Genomic DNA, 16983 nt, shown 5'->3' with positions numbered 1-16983 from the left:
TCTTTTTCTTTAATTTCAAATTTTTGTCTAAGCTGGGCATATGCCCTCTCTCTGGTCAACGTGGGTAGCACAGTGGTACCGTCACCGTCCTCCCCACACCGGGTGGAAAAGGCCCGGGTTCGAATCCCGTCGATGACGGGAGGAACTTTAGTGGGATTTTTTCACTTCGTGGCTGAGTTATTGGTCTCAGGCGTAGATAGCAAGATTTTTTCTCTCAGAAACTGGGGTTTTTTCGTCCAGCAAAACAGGCAAATCGACCAGAGAACACACGCAATTTACAGACACGAATACGGGTTAATGTATTTAATTACGGAAAACCCTAAAATAATAATAAAAAAATAATATGCCCTCTCTCTGCGCGGTAGCACAGTGGTATCGTCACCGTCCTCCCCACACCGGGTGGAAAAAAGCCTGGGTTCGAATCCCGTCGATGACGCGAGGAACTTTAATCGGCTTTTTTCACTCCGTGGCTGAGCTAGTCGGTCTCAGGAGTAGATAGCAAGGTTTTTCTCCCCAGTAACTGGGTTTTTTTCGTCCAGCAAAACAGGCAAATCGACCATAGAACATACGCAATTTACAGACACAAATACGGGTTAATGTATTTAATTACGGGAAACCCTAAAATAATAATAATAATAATAATAAATATGCCCTCTCTGTCCAACCCTGAATACAGGCTGCTAAAAGTAAAATCTTCACCCACCTGTAGACATTTGTGTAGGGGCGGATAACAAAAAATAAAAGTGGACAGTTATAAATTTTGAACCCTTCCAGATTTGTGAGAGGACATATCACTGAAATCCGTAAAATTTCAGTTGACATATGCACTACTATATGTGAGCTACTAAGAAAATATGCTGTTCATGTGTACTGACTAGTTGTTGCTAATTGTGGATGTATGGCCCAATCTTTGCTGTAATCAATAAAAATTGTCTTTGGAACTATCGGAAAACATATCGCGGTCTACTCCCTTGGTAATTGTATGGTGGACAATAGTCCACCATGATTCATAATATAGTTTCGTATCCATCCATTCTCCAGTTTTTGAAATGAATCCATATTCAGTAAACAAGTTTTTTTTTTCTTATCTGTATTTAGTTTTTTTTTTTTTTTTTTCAAATGTTGCATATGTTATCTGCTATTAAACTGCATTGTACCTTGATCCTTTTGTTTACAGTTTTTCAAGTTTCTGGAAACTTGCCAAGATTCCACAATGGCAGGTCCAATGAAGTTTATCGATCGGCAATCCTTTTTAATTTCTCAACTGTCAGAGCTTCCAGATGCGACTTCTAACGCCGATAACAACCAGCCGCACGTAAGAATCACAATATCTTCATAACTGTATTTATAAGATAGCAATATCTTAAAATTTCAAGATTTCATTATAACAAATGCACTGCATATCAAATGAAATATGGCACGTGTCACCAAACACGTATTTTGAAGTGCAATCAACAGCTGAACAATTGAACACACAAACTGATAATCCATGCAGCTTATCTTCCTGCCTTATTCAAGATTTCGGCAGAATTTCTGGTGTACAGTAGTTAGCACGTAATTTTTAATTAGGTACAAATAGCACAAAGTTGTCCATAAAAAATTATTATAATAATCCTTAATTATTATAATTGTTATAATAAATGTTTAATTAAAATGTTATAATAATACACAATTAGTATAATGGTAGACAAAAGTTAAGCTACAAATGGCGAAAGTGATTGCAGAATAATCAAGCCAATGGATTTTAATAATGGAAATTCATTATATGCCATGCCCTACCATTTATATCCGGACACCCCTACATGGATGGGGAAACAGGTCATATGCATGCAACACGTCATAGAACCTGCTATAAATATGCACACTGGGCTTCGACCATACAATTGCAAAAGTTGACATCCAAGGTGACAAGTTCAACAGAATTGATCACCTCAACAAATGCTACACGTCCATTAACATAGGGTAAGGAGCGCGAATCCTGGACTGTAGAGCACTGGAAAACAGTCCTATGGACAGACGAGTAGAGGTTCGCACTCTACCAGTCTGAAGGTCTCAGGCATAGATAGAAAGGTTTTCCCCCAAAAAATTGAGTTTTTTTCTTCCAGCAAAAAGGCAAATCGATCAGAGAACACACGCAATTTACAGACAAATAAATATATGGGTAGAGGTAATCATTTACGGGGGATCCTAATATGATAATTTGGTTTTTTTTTATACTTTTTGCAATGGCGAACTAAGGAAAAATCAGCCCTAGGCAAGATTCTCAATTCGGGATACACCTAAGTTTGCCACCTTTCAGAAATTGTAATGGAGGACAGAGTTGAATGGGTTAAAAAAGGTCTTCTATTACTAAATATAAAAATACAGGTCTTGTATTATGTTGAAAGCTAAAAAGAGTCCTCTGTCTATAAAAATTTATACTATAAAAAATGTATAAGAAAACCGTTTTACGGACCCTACGCTGTTGCCTAGTCTGTCTAGGCCAAAGTCCGCCCCTGCCATTTTGCACAACCTATTTCCCGTTTCCCTGACAATAAGTCGCCAACAATAGATACATCCTGTGGGACCAGTGCATTCTGACCTGAGGTTTGCCGCTGTGTTCTTCAAGTGTGAGATCTGGCTTTGATTTGGGCAGTTGAGAGCTTGATGGGGTCCCATTTTATTTCCTTCGAGAGCATCCACCATACTCTTCAAGCTTTCATAAAGGCCCATCATAACACTAGGTTGGCACCTCATTTCTTCACCATTTCTTTTGCGTGTTCACGGCACCGTGAACACGCAAACGTTAAAAAATGGTTGGATGCTCCATCAAGACAATGTTCTATGCTCCAGCATAAAACGCGCTCTGTTCGTCAGGGTCTATCCCAAAAACAAAAACCTGTGTGTGGACATAAACCCTACTCACCAGATCTAGCCCCGTTTTGAAACTTTTCTCTTCCCTAAACTGAAGAGTTGTTGTTTGTTGTTTTGGTTTTTAGGAGCATTAGCAACTAAGGCCATATTGCTCCGGGATATGCGGTGATCATTCCCTGACCTTTCCGCATCCTCCGTATTTGGTGGTGATGGGCTCGAACCCCGGTCTAATCAAGAAGCATGTGCTACGCACTGCTGCTGCTCCTTCCCACTTGGCTACGGAGGCGCCGAAAAACTGAACAGTGTACTCAATGGAACTCAATTTCAGTTCATTGAGGACACTTAGAAAATAACGACGGAAGTGTTAAAATGGTTTTACAGAAGATGACTTTGTTATATGTGTTTTCTAAGCAGAAGAAACTAATGGTACACAGTGCGTGCAAGACCAATTTTGAAGCGGACAACTTGTAAGATCCGAAATATTTCATAATCATATTACATCAGTCTCATTATTTAAGGGCCACATCTCGTATACTGAAGCCACTTAAGCTCCATAGCATTAGTTGCTATGGCGCTTTCAACACACACACACACACACACACACACACCTTATCAAATCGATTTACCTAGAAAGTTCAAACCTTAACATTAAATAACATGATAAAATCTTTTAGTCTATTATTTTTTAGTTAAATACTATTAGGTTTGAAGCAGGGAAGTTAAATAACCTCAAAATTCACTCAATCTTAAAAATTCATTTCTTATGATAGTAATCACCAGTACTAAATCACCTCACAATAACTATTTATGGATCTCAACATTTTTTAAATCCATGTCTTAACTTCCCTATCAAAATAACTTAAATCCCATTAATTTGATCCTATCCTGATCATATTGTATCTTTAACTTCGCAGCTTTAAAATTTTCAGATGGATGTTCAAGATTCTTCGCCCAGATGTGCATGTAAACTGAAGGAGCTGGGATGTGAATTTGAGGTATGAATACACTGATAAGTGACCGCTAGCAAATAGACTACTAGTTATGAACAAAAGAAATATTTTTATATGTAAATTTGCTCTAGAGTAATTATTTTGATTATTGATTATCATTTGATATTTTCTTTAATTTCTACAGGGCAGTCGGGATGAAACAGAACAACACGAAAAGTCCATGGCCGAACACGTGGACATCATTGTATTAAATAGTCTCAAACAGAAGCGCCTCCTAGAGGTAAGAATCTAGATATGAATGGATAATATCTATTGTAATTTCCTGAAACAGTGCAAGCAGGATCTACATTTTAAGAGAAAATATCAATCAAAAGATTGACATTTTCTGTAAAAAAAAAAAAAAAAGTAAATATAATCTCTGACCATTACAGAGTAATTTCAAATTATTTATGCAGAATGAATAATTTAAATCCGCCATTAATCCAAATAGATTTATGGCAAGTTTAAATTTACCATTATATCTTGTCTTGTAAACTGAAATAATCCTTCATTTCTGTTTAAAGAAATTAAGGAAACAACACCGACACAACGGAAACAAAAGGGTACAGAGGGACTTTATTCAAAAATGGCAACATAGCACTGGCTGCCATGATACAGAGGCATCACTGCCAAAGATGAAACAAAGGGAAGTTGTGGCCCTCAGTAGGAGATATGGTCACACTTAATGACGAAGCAGACTTTGCACCGCCTGTCCGTACTTAGAGCAATGTTGTTGATAAGTTCTTGCGGTCACATCGTCCATTCCTCTGTCAGCGCCATCTTCAGCTGATGAACATTTTCTGGTGGGTGTGGACGTCCGCTAGGCGTCTCCCCCACAGCGTCCCATATGTGTTCGATGGGATTTAGATCGACGGAACGGACAGGCCAATCCATACGAACAATGTCCTCATTTTCCAAAAACATATCAACAGCTGCAGTGCGATGGGGTATGGCGATAGCATCCATAAACACGAACTCGGGGCCAATGGCACCTCGGAACAGACGCACATGAGGAAAGGATTACCTCAGTACAGTAGCGTGCACTGGTTACAGTACCGCCTTCCAGTTGGAGTTGTGTATGTTCATCCAAGATAACGCCTCCCCAGATGACAACACCTCGAAAGCCATATCGATCCCTTTCAGTGATGTTTGTGTCGGGTAATACCGTGTGCCAACCTCTCACCAGATTAGCTGACGTCCGGAATCGCTGCTGAGACTGAATCTACTCTCATCAGTAGAGTACTTTAAAGATTTTGTGGTTGTAACCTTTAGAAATAGTGATGTCCTTAAGTTTTGCACACCAGTGTATTATTTATAGCAGAGCATATTCGGATCTATCCCAACTGTATTTATAATACTATAAAGATAATTAGATAAAACAGGTTTGGCCTTTGTAGCTGGCACAGTGTAATATACTAGGTGAAAAATGCTTTTGATTTCGAGTCCCACAATGAAGCGAAAAACGTTTTAGGTTTTTTTTTTTTTCTTTCCCGAGTAGTTAAGGTACTCGGTACCACGTGAGAACTGCATGGTTTTCGCCAGGAAATTCGGATTTTTCGTCCAGTAAACAACAAACCGATCAAAGAACACGCGATTACAGATACAATATATAGGATTAGTTGTTTTGGCGCTTAATACAGATAACATAAAACAAGTTTATTTATTTTTTAGTTGTTTCTTGGAATCTCGCTGGCATATCAAGCCTGGTGACATCAGTGTTCGTGTTATGTTACACAGACAACCATTCTGACATAGAAGATACAGTGAGTCGATTTTGCAACACCTACTTAATACCTCGTTGAGCCACCTTTACCTATAATACCACCCCTACACGCCTAGCATGGACTCTGCAAGGTGTTGCAGGGTGTCCTGTGGTAGTGCTACTCATTACTTGCACAGTGTGTCCAGATGGTCATAGCATCGAATGTCCTTTTCGAGAAAGTCCCAAAAATTGCCAATTGGGTTGAGGTTGGCTGAGCTAGGGAGGATGAAGAATTCATTGTCATTTCCTGAAACCAGCTGGCAACCTGCCGGACTTTGTGACATGGCATGTTGTTTTGCTGATAGAAGAAGCGATTGTCTGGACACATTGTCATCATGAAAGGGTGTATTTGGTCACGGACGATAGAAAGGTATGTATGTATTTTGTGTTAGGACGGCACCTAGAACAAGGGTTCAATTCCACATGTGAAGATAGAAATCACTATATAAAAGGCCAGATATGTGAATAATTTAGATTCGTGTGAGTGTCGTGTTGGTGTATTCTTCTGGCCGCTTGACTACCTGGAAGTAAGTCATCAGGACGGCTGATTCCTGACATTCGGAATACACCAACACGACACGAACACGAATACAATGCTCAATATCTGCATTGTATGTCTCTTGGCCTAAACAAGACTATTCTTATTTAAACTTTTTTTTCCCCTAAGCCTAATAACGTGCATTAAGTACCTTACTAATTCTAAACACTTCGCAGATATATATATACATTACTATAAAAGCTCCAACTCAGTAAATCCTAAGATTTGCCTATTGAAGGGGTGAAAACCCAATTGAATACATTTCAGTTTACCACCCTTATAGGGTAAATTCTTAGATTTAACAGTTTGCGTTTGCATAAAAGCTCTTTTGATAATTCTCTTCCATTATCTGAATATAGTATTGTATATTGGGGGCTCCGGTTACAGTGAATGTGTTACCCAGACAACCAAACTGTCTTCCCTCTTTCCCATCACTCTTGTTTGAAAATCGGAAAAGTTAATGCTCAATATTTTAAATTATTATTTCCTCCCTTTTCGTACCGTTGCCAACAATATTTTGAGAATAGGAAAATATTTCCTATTATATTATATCCTCTCCTATGCCCTTGTTTCAAAATCGGAAAAGTGATAATCAGATGTGCAATAATCGCACACGTGAATATCAGTTTTCCGATTTTTGAGAAAGATCATCATAAGGGGATATACTTGAGTTGGCTTTGCATTAGCAACATCACCATGTGTAGGAATGGACTGGTGGACGATGTTGGTGAATTCTAAAAGTCTGAAACGACTGCACAGGTGGTGATCAGTTTTTGAGTGTCTGGGCTACCTTAACTACTGGATCACTCAGTAGTAATTAAATGGTCCAGCTAACAACCCAGTAACAATGTAAGAATGGCAAGATCAATATCCACATGCACTATGCGCCGAACATTATCTCGTATAGGCTATGGCAGTCGAGCCATCCTGAGTATCCATGCCCATTGCGAGACACAATAAACTGCACATTTCATGGGTGTCAGCACCAATACTGGCCCACCGACATGTGGAAATCTTTTGCCTGGTCTGATGAATCCCGTTTCCTACTCTATTATGTTCATGGGTATACACACAGTTTGAGAAAGCAACATGAGGTCATTGCACCTGGATGCACTGTTGCATCCAGGTGCAATGGCCTCATGTTGGCGGTGATATTATCGTTTAGGGACTGTTTTTGTGGCATGCCCTTGTCCTCTGATAACTAACAATGGGCTTTCCCAACTAAGCTGTAGTGATATTTTAAGATTAATTACTGTCTAACAACGTATTTGGTTAATTTTGCGCTAATTTCTTGAATTTTCAAGAATAAGGGTGTTACGATAAACCTCTGTTTTAATCAGGGGGTGCGAGGGAGAAGATAAATGCTGTTATTAGGTTATGAACAGTCATGAGTGAACTGTGAATTAACACATAAAATCCTATTAATATTGTTTGAGTTCTCTGAAGAAAAAATGTGAATTCAGAATAAATTTTCATTCAGCGAGTGCTTTTGGGTTTTTTATTTTTTCCATTTACAATATTTTTCATAATTAATTTAAGTTAAATTAATTATTTTGCGATGAGTTATATTCAAATCTATTCAACACTTTCTGATGTTAATATTCAGTTAAAATATCTTACAGATGGCTATTGCAGATGGCGAATCTCTTAAAAACAAAGTGAATGAGGTAAGTGATATACATCGTTATTCATTCGCTACTTTCAATGATAAAAAGGACAAAAATATGGCCCCCACACCGTATTGAAATCTCATCCATAAGCTGTCTTTTCTCTTAATGTTGATAACTGTGTGAATACTAGTATCAGTGTATTAATTTTATTTAATATTTTCTTTAATAACTATCTATAACTTATATGTGCTAATACCGTATAATGAATCGCAAATTCCTGCATTTTATCAAATTTTATAATTTTGAAAGCACAGTATATCCAATAACGTCAAAAGAAACGTTTTCATAATATTCTCACTGTATTAGATTAAAAATCTTAAAGTGCTGTTTACATGAATGCAGATATTTCCACATTATGTTTTCATTCAATATTTTGAAGAGGGTTGAAAGTTAGTAATAGTAAATTCAGAAATAAAACTCATTTGTTCGTATTTCGGCCAATATTTTGTAAGTTTGCTCATATCTCTTTCAGATAGTGGAGAGTATCTACCAAAAAACAGTACTTTTGGAAGAAAGATACAAAGTAAGTTATTTCTTTTCTATTACCTGTAACTTAGTGTTGTGAAGTACAGAGCAGAGAAAAAAAAGAAAAAACAAAGTGCATTAAGCCTTAACTGAAATCTGTTATTGTTATTCTTCCTTGACTATCCGACATGAAGGTAAAGCAATTATTAAATTGATAATTAAACGCTAAAAGAGAAATAACATACCCTATAATATCACAGCTAACTTGCAAATATCCAAAAATATTTCAAGAAAATGAAACAGTTGACACTGACCATGACTTTTATTAACAACGTATGTGTAATTCGCTCTCTAACGCCACCTACTTAATCTACAGAAGTTACAAAATAACATTATTTTATGTTTTATTTACAGATATGTTTTTTTCAGGAAAATTTTTCGTTGCAACATATTAAAAAATATATAAAATACTGTTTAACATATACACTGAGTGATCACTGATCACCCCTATGAAAACTGAATGCGACCGGTTGACCACGTGAGGTACGAGAGTGCGGAGTTAGTCGACCTACGTAGCATAGATAAGGTGTCGGTGGATCAGTAGGTAGTAAAATTCCCAGCGTGATGGGTAAAAGGAAGGATTTATCGGACTTTGATAAAGGACAGATTGTGGGTGCTCAATGACGTGGTGCCGCGATTTCCCAAACGGCTGTACTGGTGGGGTGTTCGAGAGCCGCCGTAGTTAAAGTGTACCAGGACTGGCGTCAAAATGGTCAAGCAACGACCCGATGGCAAAACTGCAAAGGTCAGCGAAAGGTTGATGTTAGAAGTGAGCGCCAGGTCCGATGACTCGTACAGGCGAACAGGCGCAGCACTGTTATAGAGTTGACTACCCAATACAACATGGGCAAACCCAGAACAATATCTGGCATGACCATGCGTCGCATGTTCGCACGTATGGGTTATACCAGCAGACGACCCCTACGGCATCCTCTCCTAACCAAGGTTCATCTGTGTAAAAGACTCGCCTGGTGCAAAGCGCATGTAAATTGGACGTTAGAAGACTGGAAGAAGGTGTACTGGTCGGATGAGTCACGTTATTAACTCCATACCGTCGATGGTCGTGTACGGATTTGGCGTCAACAACATGAGGCTCTTCATCCGTCATGCATGGTATCAAAAGTGGGCCGGTGGAGACGGTTGTATGGTGTGGGACATGTTTCACTGGAAGGAACTTGAACCCCTGGTGCATGTGGGACAATGTATCAGCGGTCTCCGCTATCGTGAACTGCTTGCTGACTGTGTACACCCCACAATGTTACACTTTTTCCCAAATGATGGTGGTGTCTTCCAAGATGACAATGCGCCGAACCATCGGGCACTTGTTGCGCAGGAATGGCTTGAGGAACAGTTTTGGCTTCCAGCATATCGATTGGCCTCCGATATCACTCCCATAGAGCACTTGTGGGACACCGTGGAAAGGCATATCAGGGTCTAGATATACCAATCACCAATATATATATATATATATATGGAAAGTGTGAAAAAGAAGATTTTTGTTTAAACCTATTGAATCTATGGTATACACCAAAAGTGAATTCGACTAAATGGATAAGGAATGTAGCGATATATGGTAGGATGAGGCGACCAGGTAAGATATGAAAAGGGAGAGACAGATAGTTGGCAAGAAATTAAAAATAAAAATAAGAAATGAAAAGGCGACCAAAATAAGATTACATTGCAGTTTTTTCACAATTTCAGCGTCTTCATCAGAGGTCATCCACCGAAATTATGATAAAGACGGCAGTATTCTTGCTTCTGTTTCCGGCATGTTCTGTATGCTATGGTACACGTGTGCTGTAGACACGTGTTAAGAACGAAATTTTAAAATTTGAAATTTTGCATAGGCAAGAAAGAACTTACCGTTACCTTGTAAGACTGAAACTGACCAAATGACCAAAATGGCGGCGTGCCAGTATATTTATGTGTAGGTAGGCTAGCGGTTCCTAGCGTTATAAAATGGTGTGAAAAAAAAATTATGGTATGGTGTCTGTATAAATTGAATTGCAATATGTGGTGATGAACGCTGTTAAATACATGGTGTCCAAACTGCTCAGGATAGTTGAGAGATATAATAGCTTACATAGTAGCAGTGAAAAGCAGCTAAACTTTGTTAAGGAGAAAAATAGATTGGGTAAAGTAAGAAGGTAGTATCCCGCATATTGCGTTCGATAAACTAATGGCTCACAGGACATAAGAAGTAGGAGCAAGTAAAGCAGAAAGATGAATGAAGTGGGTGGAGGTAAGTAGTTGGGCTTCGATAGTTCGGGATTGCAAACCCGTTCCTATAGTTAGGACCCTGAACGAAGGTCTGGGAGTGAGTACATCATGTATTCTTGCCGAAAATTTTCAAATTTTAAAATTTCGTTCTTAACACGTGTCTACAGCACACGTGTACCATAGCATACAGAACATGTCGGAAACAGAAGCAAGAACACTGCCGTTTTTATCATAATTTCGGTGGATAGCTTCTGATGAAGACACTGAAATTGTGAAAAACGCTGCAATGTAATTTTATTTTGGTAGCCTTTTCATTTCTTATTTTTAATTTCTTGCCAACTATCTGTCTCTCTCTTTTTCATATCTTACCTGGTCGCTTCATCCTACCATATATCGATGCATTCCTTATCCATTTAGTGGAGTTCACTTCTGGTGTATACAGTAGATTCAATGGGGTTAAACAAAAATCTTCTTCACACTTTCTACATACTCTATATTTATATATATATACAGGGTATCTCAAAAATACACGGCATAACTTCAGGAATGAGCTCCTCATATGTAGACAATAAAAACAGTTTATATCAAAATTGGTGACTACACGTTTAAAATGCCTAAAATGCAAAGTTTGTTTCCTGTTATTGATAGGTGCTGTAAAACTACAAGCTATACCACAAAAATAGGACTTGTTCTGGGATCGAATAAGTTTTGTACTATGCTTAAAACTTATGTACGTTCTTGCACCTCAAAGTTATGAAGATGAATGTAAAACAGATCGAAATATATGCGTATTCAAAGATATAATTTTTTTTTTAAATTTTCTTCTAGAATCTAAAAACACAGCATTTGCATTTGAAGAATGTGTTTGAAGGAAGGACGGCAACAATCGAAGTAAGTAAAATTTGAGAAAAAAATTTTAATTTTCAATTTAGCTTACATGTTTCATGTTTCATAAGCAATATTTAATTTATTGTGTATCCGTCTAATTTATTAACTAATAAAATATATTTGTTTTGTTGTTCAAGTACAGCAGAGAAGCTCCTTTTCTCTTTCCAGGAAGACCTTCGTAGAATAGCATCGTCCGGTGGAGAATTTGTGTGGAAAATTACCAATTACTCCCGAAAGAAGGCAGAAGATGCCCAACTAATATCTTTCTGCAGATCATCCCCAAACTTCTATACCAGTCAATATGGATATAGTCTGAAACTCCAGGTTTGCCTCAACGGCTTTAATAACGCTAGAGGCACCCATCTATCCTTGTTTATTTGTGTGACGAAAGGAGCCTACGATGATATACTTCCATGGCCTTTTCGACATAAGGTAAGATGCAATCACTAGATTCCTCCTTTTCGGAACATTTTCTTTACCTTCATTAAAGAAAAAGCCTTGAAGGTGGAATTCTATCGTTCTGTTTATGTTAAATACTTAAAACATTTCACACAAGCACAGCTTAATTTAAATTATTTTTTCTAGTAAACTAATTCTGCCTGTAAGGTGGAAGGAAAGGTCTTCTCATTTTAGGGTACCAAAATTGTAAATATCTGATCGCAGGTAAACATTTTTTCGCCCCAATAGTTTAAAAGTGTTGCCTTTCGTTCTAGTATACCCAATGCGCTTTTATTAATTGCAAAAACCTGAAGTTGGCATATACGCATCATTGTTGATTCACTAAAAACTAAAGTCTTTTAAAGGTCTCTTGTTGAAATCAGGTTGTCACTTGGGTAAAAAAGGAACAAATGCCAATTACGCTGAAATTAAAGTTTTAATCCCTTTCTTTGGGAAAGTAAAGCCAACCTGACCTGCTAATTGCTGTCAGTCGTTACTATCAGAACCCTCTAAGAGGAATCAACAATTCTGCTTAGCTGCCAATTTGAATTTTCAACCAACTGAAATTTTCATTGAGTTCAAACAGCTGCCTTTATATCAATTAAAAATGCTTGATGGCGAAAAATTCAAAGCCATAGACTCACAAAAGATCAGGTTTCGGAAATCCTCAAAAGTCTGGTCTGAGGGAAGTTGACCGTAAAAGGTGGGAGGAGATATAAGCTAGCTGGATTTAAGAATATCGCAATGCAGATGCCGGATTTTGCATTGTTTCATTAATGATTTCCAAATGCCAATTTGTTCCTGTTTTACATATTTTCTAGACTGTATGTCATTATTACTATGTACAATATTTGCAACGTACGAAATCGTTCATTTTAACAATAATAGTTAATAGTCCAGTAGTATGTATTTAGTTCTTAAGGCCATTCAATTGCTGAAATCATATGTACTTCATTTTAAATGATATTTACACCTCATATTAAAATAATATTGGATGATCGCAACCCGTCTCGGGGGTTGCGATCATCCATTCTACTACCACAATTGGTTATGAGTTTTTTACAAAGTGACTGAAGCTAGACAGTCTCAATCGAGGTTAGTATGATTTTTTCTACCGGTAACTCGGGTTTTTCATTCATAAAACCACAATTAACATTCAATTTATAGACATTATATACGGCGCAATATGGGTTAAATTGCTGATATGTCTAAAACCCCTTTCCACAAACAAAATTGCAATGCCCATATAGTGGGTAGCATTGGAACCAACTACTTTTGCTTCGTCGGTAAGTACGTTATCCACTGGACCAATCTGGTAGTACGGGTTCATATTCTGGTTAAATGTTGATGATTTGTGGAGGTTATAGGGATCAGATCCAGTTCTTTGCTTATGTCGATTAACATATTGAACTTAATGAATTCGAAGCAGAAACCTTATGTAGAAATTCAAAGCTAATAAAATCCAAAAAAAAAATACAAAAACAGCCCAAAATTAATCGAAGATTTATTATTTAAAAATAAACAGATATCACTATTTAATGTGTAAAACTTATTTTCACATATTGCAAAAAGAAATTTGTGAGACTGTATCATTAAAAAGGTCATTTACATTATTTGGTATGTATGCATTTCAGAGAATATGTTTATCCTTCGGTTTTATTTCACTTCTCCTGAAATAGTAACTATTATTTTGGTCAAGAACAATTGGCAGATTGGATTAATGCACCGTTTCGATAATTGAGCTCGGCTGGCTTCATTATGGGAGGGTGAGGGTATTACTGGCTGAGCTCAATTAGCAATACCTGGAATTAAGATGTTAATGGATCCCTAGAGACACGGGACCACCGCAATAGGGTCTGCGGGGCGTAATGATACACCACCGATCACTACCCATAAAAAATAGAGACAGTATAATGACCTAAGAAAACCACTCATGCTCAGAAATAAGGAAAATTCATATTTTTCTTGCGAAATAGAATAAAAATAGTTATGATTATGTACTGAATATGACTGACAATATGAATATATAGCACCACCTTATAACTGTAGAGAATGTATTATCGAGAAGACATTGGAATTCATGCTCCAGAAGAGATAGTGCACATATTCACAAATATAGTTTTTCTATAGTTGTAGATTAATGCTATGTCCAAATTGCTAATCATAATGACCATTTGTAAAAAAATTGAAATTAAAAAATAAATATATATAAATTGAAACGGTTTGTTCAAGAATTGCTTAAATGAAACATAGGTCTTTTGTTATATAGTTAGAGATGCACCTGGTTGAACATAAGGTTGAGCATGAGTGGTTTTCTTAGGTCATTATACTGTCTCTATTTTTTATGGGTAGTGATCGGTGGTGTATCATTACGTTAATCATGAACGTTCCAAGCATCACAAAACTCGGGCATAGCATGCATCATTCCTTACCCAAATGTTCTTCTACACATATTATGGGATCCGAAGCGCTAATTTTGTATCTAGCATCCACTTATATAAGGGATCGTTTATCATGTCTGTAATTTGCGTATATTCTATGGTTGATTTGTCTGTATGAAGGGATGAAAACCCAAATTCTCACTATGCGTCCAGTGTCTTATATGAATATGTCAAAAATCTATGTCTCATTTGAACGAATATAGATCGAATTAACTCTTTTTTTTTTTAATGTTCAAATTACTATGCAGGTAAAAATATTCTTATTGGACCAAAAAAGCGGGAAGGATCATATAAAAATGTCGCTTAATCCTGTTTTGATTGGGCTGGATAAACCAGAATTTGGGAAACCCGAAGACGACAATGCCAAAGGTTGGGGGTTTCGTCATTATATCTCCTTCATCGAACTTGAAGGTCCACGTAGCCGATATCTTCTGAACGATACAATTTACATCAAAGCAGTTGTGCGCTGTAAATAAATTTGTTTGTGATATATTTATACTTTGTATTCTTTATATTTTGAATAATAGAATAATAATGCTCACGCAAACTGTTCATTAATATTGTTTTACTTTTGTTTTTATTGTCATCCTGATAAAATTTTTATAAACTATATTTTACTCCATTAAACACCGTATTCCCTAAATATTGTACTTTGTTCCCTTAAAATGTAGATATTTGTATTTAAATGACGATAACTAGTAGAAGGTGGACAATTCAGAATGTGTGCAAAACTGAATCTATTCAAATCTTATTCTAACATTCTAATCTTTAATATAAAATTACATATCAGCACAGTGTTTAGGAAAGAGTCCTCTTATCTTTCTCAAGTGTGAATTCTTAGGTAATGATTGAGTTTCTTAGAAACAGATGTATTCGTATTTAAAAAAGAAATACCAACAATATAATGGAAATAAGGATTTTGTGTCCAGTTGATATTTTGAATACTCCTTTTGATCGTATCCTCGGATCGGTTCCTATGATTGTAATATTGATGGTTTGAAGTTCTGTGACGTCATATGAAAAAGATTGGACATTGGGAATTGCAAATGATACAAAGATTGGCAGGGTGGTTAACGATAGTCATCAGGGTGAGCTACTGCAAAAAGACCTAGGAAAATTGGCTCGATGGGCTGAGAAATGGCAGCCCATCGACAATTAAAGTTTAACATTGGCAAATGCAACGTACTGCACATGGATAGCAGTAACCTCCAGAGTAACTTATCAACCGTATGTATTACATTTAGGGTGGTGGAGAATGAAAAAAGACCTGGGATCATTGTACAGTCAAACATGAAATTCTCTGATCAGTGCAGACATGCTGCTAGAAAACGTTTTCAGCAAGGATAAGGAGGTGATTATCCGTTTGTATAAGGCCATGATTAGGCCAAATCTTTGTATACAGGTCTGGAGGCCTCACTTTAAGAAGGATGTAGAACTGCTGGAACGGGTGCAGAGTCAGGCAACCAGATTGGTGAAGGAAAAAAATGGGTGCTCATACCTAGAAAGGCTTCAGTTCTACGAATTGAGACCAAGCATCTGCCGGGAAATCTGATTGAGGTGTTTAAAGTCTTGACTGGGTTGAGTAAACTGAATATGAATGGCATTCTTCCACTTGATGAGACTACAGGGTGAGCTACTGCAAAAAGTTGACTATACACATGAGGAAGCATAAATTCAAGTTTAGGAAGGATGGCTGCAGGATAGATGTGCGGAAGTTTCTTTCAACCAGCGGGTGGTTGATTATTGCAACAGACTTTCATCCATTGTTGTAGAAGTGGATGGGTTGAATAAATTCAAGGGACAAATAAAATTCTTGGAAGGTACGGATGTCTGAACTGGTATTTTTTTTTTTTTTTTTTTTTTTTTTTGGCTGATGCTGTATAAGCTTGCTGTCTTGCATTATTTACCATTAGTATTGCTACATTACACTTAAAGTTCATAAGATTAGATGCCTAAGATAAATTCCTAAGGTACAGCTTTACATATTGGGCATTATTTAATTTCTCTACACTTCAACAAACTTTTAAAAAAAAGAAGAAGAAAACCATACAAGAATCTCCTGATTCTATTATCAAGAGATCATTGAAAATCTCTCAGCCTATAGGAAAATCACTTATTAGACAAAAAAACAAGGAACCCAAGGAAGGAAAGAGCAGACCGTCCTATACCCGTGCTGTTTTCTGAAATTTCGTGCTAAAGAATAAAGTTATTTTTATCAATCGTTGTGGAAGAGTAGTTATTTAAGATCAGGCGAAATTGCTAACATCTAATTTGTTCACTCACGAATTTGATGCTGTTTACATGTATATATTAAAGATATTCACTCATTGGAAGTTTAAAAAAAAAAACAATTATAAACCTTTATTCACTATCTATTAAGGCTATCTTTTGCTGTACATATCACGGCATGGATTCCACTAGTCTAGTTTCAAATTTGACCATACTTCCATCAGGATATTTATCAGCTACTCTGTTGTAGAGAACTTCGAAGCCGAATAGCCGAATATACATCCCAGATGGGATTCAGATCTGGAGAATTAGGAGGAACTGAAATCTTATGAATGTTCTTCGCACCATTCAATCTAATTTTTGCACCGTGGATAGTAGTTGCGCTGTCTTGAAAAAATCCATCGCAATCCTGCTAAATATGAAACATTTG

General features: G+C 37.0%; 1 protein-coding gene across 1 annotated transcript; it reads left to right on the top strand.

Annotated features, from left to right (window-relative positions):
- The first annotated feature begins 1213 nt into the window (after positions 1 to 1213).
- LOC150079979 (TNF receptor-associated factor 1-like) lies at positions 1214 to 14800 on the top strand. Its single transcript, XM_090383301.1, has 8 exons — positions 1214 to 1315; positions 3783 to 3848; positions 3988 to 4083; positions 7765 to 7809; positions 8285 to 8335; positions 11386 to 11448; positions 11614 to 11877; positions 14573 to 14800. Exons 1-8 carry the CDS (start codon positions 1214 to 1216, stop codon positions 14798 to 14800), a joined length of 915 nt encoding a protein of 304 aa, XP_090239427.1.
- The last annotated feature ends 2183 nt before the right edge of the window (positions 14801 to 16983 follow it).

Source organism: Mastigoproctus giganteus, chromosome 10 (genome assembly GCF_048544385.1).
Source record: "Mastigoproctus giganteus isolate SK-2022 chromosome 10, ASM4854438v1, whole genome shotgun sequence".
Classification (NCBI taxonomy): Eukaryota; Metazoa; Arthropoda; class Arachnida; order Uropygi; family Thelyphonidae; genus Mastigoproctus; species Mastigoproctus giganteus.
The sequence above is the reverse complement of the archived record's forward strand: the minus strand, read 5'-3'. Positions and strand labels throughout refer to the sequence as shown.